The 5,799-nt window shown below is 39.8% G+C and overlaps 1 protein-coding gene across 1 annotated transcript; it reads left to right on the top strand.

Moving 5' to 3' along the window:
- Nucleotides 1-1,701: 1,701 nt before the first annotated feature.
- On the top strand, nt 1,702-5,574 carry LOC107188485 (stearoyl-CoA desaturase 5-like). Its single transcript, XM_015576776.1, has 5 exons — nt 1,702-1,918; nt 2,528-2,658; nt 3,085-3,290; nt 4,972-5,158; nt 5,314-5,574. Exons 1-5 carry the CDS (start codon nt 1,702-1,704, stop codon nt 5,572-5,574), a joined length of 1,002 nt encoding a protein of 333 aa, XP_015432262.1.
- Nucleotides 5,575-5,799: the final 225 nt, after the last annotated feature.

Below are 5,799 nucleotides of genomic sequence, written 5' to 3'. Positions count from 1 at the left end.
CCTGAATCACAATTTCTTCTATGTCGAGCTACTGAGAGGGCCCCGCATAAGTCGGTTAAGGAAAAGGAAGTTTTCCATATATCAGAGAATACAGAGCCCGGTGTAGCAGTGTATCATACACATGTCCCAGAACTCTCTGCGGATGTCGAGCATTCAGTTTTATGCTTCGATCAGATGCAACGGGCCACGAAGACCCGAAGGGGCAGTTGCATGTGTATGTGTGTGTCATTTCATGTTATTGAATTATTAATATAAAGTCGGACATCTGGTCAGACCATATTTCGGTCGCGTTCCAGGCGAGTCAGTCGAGGGGTGAGAGGAAGGCGGTTAATAAAATCTCTTCCGTGGACTGGCCGAGAACTAGAGATGTTCGATTCACTTGAAAGAATCGATTCTCGAATCGAATCATGAGAATCGATTGTCTTAAAAAATTGAAACTAAAGAATTGATCCAAAAATCGTAAAAAAGCATAGATATAATATGGGAATAGAGATGAACTTAGTACAAACTTGAAGGTATGAAATGAGTTAGAGATTCTTTTAATAAATACATTTTATAACTCTAGATTAATTAATAATTTGTTTAAACGTTTGAAATTTATCCTCTTCCCTTTCCTTGAAAGGTACGAATTCATTAATAAGGCGTAAAACACTAAAAATTAGGAAATTGATAAGAACGAACAAACGTATTAACAAAGAAGGTTTTATTTATTATCGATTTTGAAGGATGAAATAGGAATCGAACAGCATAGAATCGATTCGAAAGATCGATCTTTTAACTTGAAGAATCGATTTTTTAAAGAATCGAATCTAAATCGAACATCTCTGCAGAAAGAATTTCGTGAATCCCCCTGTCTAATCTCGCGAAAGCCACAGCTAAGGGGGTCCTCTACGCCGAAAGCATTAAACTTTTGATCGAATCTGAGCAGACTCGGCCCCCCAAGACTCGCGCAAGAATATCGGACGTGTAGGTGTACCGACTACTGACTCTAACGTTTCGGGATCCGGGAGAATTTGGTCGGCTGCGATTTAACGTGTTTGTCGAGAGTCGGGCGGAAAAGCAATCGCGATAAATCTTCGCGCGCGAAGGTGAGAGATTACGAGGTCCGAGATTCGAAGGGGAAGCAGAACTCGTGCGTTATTGTAATCGTGGGCGAAGTATGCGTCTGTTAACATAGACTCTGCGTGTGTTTGATACTTCCGAATTTCTGCTGCACGAACTGATCAAACAGTTGAATTGTAATTACAGGACGGTGGCTACTGCACTAAGATCTTTGGGGGCGGGGGAGGAGGGGGGTATCATTTTTTAGACCGTGATTTAGTGCTAATGAGATTTATGCTACTCCGTTCAAAACTGGTATCGAAAGTTTCGGTACTGTTAAGGAAATGGTCCGAATTGACTAATGTAAAGTGGTAATCTTCAGAGGTTCTTTTTCCATCTACTACACTATATTTTAGTGCTGATTGGACTTATACTATTCCGTTCAAAACTGGTATCGAAAGTTTTGGTACTGCTAATTAGATAGTTCTAATCGATTTATGTAAAGTGGTGATTTTGAAATGTTCTATGCTTTAGAACTGGTGAGATTTTTATTATTCCGTTCGAAATTGGTACTGTAAGTAAATGATTCTAATTGATTTATACAGAATAGTGATCGAAATCTATGATTTTGTGTTAGGAAAGAAGAGTGACGACTCGAAGATGTACAGCTCAACGGTGACCCAATACGAAGAAGAGAAAAAAGTCACTCAAGAAGTGGAGAAGGATGTGGAACCATTTCCGGTAGCGAGAAGTCGAGTCCCAGCTAGTCAGCCGATAATATGGCTGAATGTGATTGTTATCATACTGCTTCATTTCCTGGCCGTTCATAGTTTCGTGACCGGTTATCGGGATGGCAATGTTTGGACCTGGTTCTGGCGTAAGTACACGTCGAATGTCACTTATGTAGGTTCCTGAACTGTACTTCTAAGCTTCTTCTGTTATTTCTACTGAACATTTCATTTAATATTTATATTTCAATAATATGTGCCTTTCACGATACGACATCGTCATACAATTGTTCTATTTCAATTGTTAACTTCAGTGAAAAAAGAAACTGTAGTATAAGAAAATTCAAGATAGTAAGTCATCGATGAGTGTTCGAAGGGTCCTTGGCACAGCACATTAAATATTCCATAAACTAATAGCCATATACGACTGAAATATCATTGGCTTCAAAATTCCAAGCTCTGTCACTGTGCTAAACCTCATTAAAAAGTCAGCAGTACAACTGGGGACTTCTTGTCAATGCTGAGGAGCCTTCGAACACTCATCGAGGATTTACTGTAGGCACTTTAAGACTAAAATGAAATAACCTTACAGTCTTCTTTATCTCCCTACGAAAGAAAAATACGTATAAACTTCTCACATATTTCATATTAATATGAAAGTCGAACAAAGAAGTTACGGTTAAATATGTTTTTCAATGTTCTCTACATATGCTTCTCTCAGCAAGACATTATGTGCGAATTTCACTGGTTTTAATTAGATATAGGTCATGGATTTATTTCCGGGATGGGAATAACAGCAGGGGCACACCGATTGTGGGCGCATCGAAGTTATTCCGCCAAGGTCTCCCTGCGAATCTTCTTAGCATATGCATACTGCATGGCCGGCCAGGTTAGTGTACCCTCACAAGCACACTTGGCTTCCACTAGGGAAAAAAGTGACGTAGGGAAACGGCCTCCTACCACTTGGTACCGGGAATTACTGAAATTTCTATCAAATTAACGAATATCAAAATATTTCTTTAATCATATTTTTTATATTTAAATCACTAGGGAACAATTATTCTATTTAACCTTTATTTCAGTACTTGAAATAAATTTACCAAGTACATAGTAGGAGATTCTTTTCCTACGCCTCTTTTTTCCCTAGCATAAGCCGAGTTTGCTTGTGAGAATATACGTTCAGTTTCGATTGGACAACCTTCTATCTAATAATAAATTGTAGAATTTATCTATTTTTTTGTATTTCTAATAATAAATATAATTAATATAAAAGCAATCGAATACTAATCCAATGGAATACGTTTCGTTCGATTAGACGCATCTCTATAAGTGGATACGAGACCATAGAACGCATCACAAGTACACGGAAACGTCTGCGGATCCTCACGACGCGACCCGCGGTTTTTTCTTCTCACACATCGGCTGGCTAATGGTGAAACGACACCCGGCCGTGAAGGAGTACGGCAGTAAAATCGATATGAGCGACATCGCGGCGGATCCTGTAATACAATTCTTCGACAAGTAAGAGGGTTTCTGTCCCACTGTTTAACAGTCCTATTTAATACCAGAACTATCGACGATCAACGTATATCTATTTCTATCGGATCCTTAACGAGACACGCCCCTTGATAGGATTTAGATAAAGCCTAGATTTAAAAAACTATTTACACGAAATTACTCTGATGAAGAAATTTTATTCTCCCGGATTTTATTTATTTTTCCATAAGGAATAACCTACTGTATATTTCGGCCGCGAAATGAAAGAAAATCTATTTCTTCCCGAAAAATATATATTCTGCAGTATAGACATAATATCTGCATAAATATTCACAGCATAGGACACCTGTGACGTTTTTATAATGCAAAATGAGAGGAAGTGTTGGTAATTCCGTAGAAAATCCAACACCAGAAAACGAAGAATAAAAGAACCCAAATTCTAGTAGTCCATTAGAACATCCAACTGCTTCGTCGAACTCAATTTCACGGTGAATTAGACATAGGGCACTGGTTACAATAGAGTATTAAGTCGCGTACCGACTGGGATACAATCGCTGAAGACACTGTATTCATATACATACCGACTGTTGATTAAACCAAATTAAAAACTTCGATTGGAAAATCCACGGCAGATATTATACTTTGTTTAATGTCTTGCCTGCCAATATTTTGTTTAATGTGTTGCCTGCTCAAATAACAGAAATCAGTTTAGAATTGTTAAAGATAAATAACGGACTGAGTTTACGATACGGACGTGATCTCTTTGCCACTTTTGAGATTAAGATTTCCCATACGAGCTGTGCAGTTTATTTCTTAAATGTCGTTTGTTGCCTGATAAGCTCGAAAATCTCTACTCAATCCTTTAAGTCCCAGTATTATCCCCATATTGCACCGGTACAACACACGTTTTAAAAATGCGTCAAATTCTGTCGGCGATTAATATATACCTTTTGTCAGCAAGGAAAAGTAAATTTCAACGTTTATGTTTGGAAAATTCAAATACTTCTTTGAGAAATAAATAAAAATAATAATTATAATAACAAGGTACAGCATACCTATATATATGCATATGTGTCAGTTTCATAATTTCTATACGATTTAAGGGTTTAGGCGATCAAAGGGTTAAGAAAACGGAGAAAATCCGAAGTTTCTTCTCACGTCTCAGTAACTTCTCGATAACTCTGCACCGTGTAGGCGGTGAGTTTGTGTCGGGCGTCGCCTAATTCTAAGAAACCAGCCATTTCATTCATCGGTCGAAGTTTCTACATGGTTCAACCAACCAGAAACGCGAATTCGTCAGATTCAACCCGTTGAAGGGTGAAGACGAACTGGAACCGAAGGAGGTAGCAATTTCGGCTGACAGAATCGCACAACCCCTGGCCTAGTTAAGATATTAAATTTTCATTTGTTTCAGTTGGATCCTAGTTATACATATGAACTAAGTTAAATTTGAAAATAATATTTGTCCGAAATATAATTTGTTTATTACAAAAATATTTCGGATCGAAACTTCGAGGGGCGGTTTCATCCCCTAAAATCGCGTCTCAACCGACAAAAAAAAAATACGTATCCCTTATTTTTGACTGCTTAACAGACATACGAAGTTTCATCAAAATCGGATGTGGACACTTCCGTGCCTTCCCTTGTCAGTTGTACAACATTGAGCTTTATAACATTAACCAATTCCAAACGTCAATGTTCACAGGTATTACGGGTTCATTATGACGTGGCTGTGCTTCGTTTTCCCGACATTGGTGCCAGTTTACGTTTGGAACGAGACCTGGTACGTGAGCATTCACGCGACGCTGATCCGTTACGTATGGTCGTTGCACGCCACTTTTAGCGTAAACAGTTTCGCTCACATGTGGGGAAATCGTCCGTACAACAGGCAAGTATTTCGTCCGTGAGGCGTCGCGGTCTGACCCATCCTGTGTGTCCGACCGTGGCCGAAGTTAATTAAAACTTTGACGTTTGCTCGTTTTTCAAGCGCGACTTACACGCCCCCTCCTCCTGCCCGCCCTCATTCTGTCTCTCTGCCAACAGCAAGGTCAAGCCCAGGGAGAACCCGACCGTGGCGTTCTTCGCGCTCGGCGAAGGCTGGCACAATTACCATCATTCGTTCCCGTGGGACTACAAAGCCGCGGAATTGGGCTCGTACGGGCTGAACCCAGCCACTGCGTTCATAGATTTAATGGCGCGTCTAGGGCTAGCGTACGATCTGAAGACACCGGGGAAAGACCTGGTCGATCGGACAAGCGTGAAAAAAGGGGACGGCACCGACAGTCTTTGGGGCCATCGGAGGTGCTAGTGAAATATTGATGCTGGAAAACGTATCCTGATGATTTTTCCGAAAATTCGTGTAAACGAACGGTACCCCAAATACAGTAAATCATCGATTATTGGTCGAAGGCTCCTTGGAGCTGACAAGGGAAGGACCCCAACTGTACCACTTTGATTTTATCGATCTTTTGTAGGATGATAGTATACATGTTGTTATTGATATATGTGAAATATTAACCGTAGTCACTTGATA

This window comes from Dufourea novaeangliae, unplaced genomic scaffold, assembly GCF_001272555.1.
Source record: "Dufourea novaeangliae isolate 0120121106 unplaced genomic scaffold, ASM127255v1 scaffold124, whole genome shotgun sequence".
In the NCBI taxonomy this organism is placed as follows: domain Eukaryota; kingdom Metazoa; phylum Arthropoda; class Insecta; order Hymenoptera; family Halictidae; genus Dufourea; species Dufourea novaeangliae.
The sequence above is the reverse complement of the archived record's forward strand: the minus strand, read 5'-3'. Positions and strand labels throughout refer to the sequence as shown.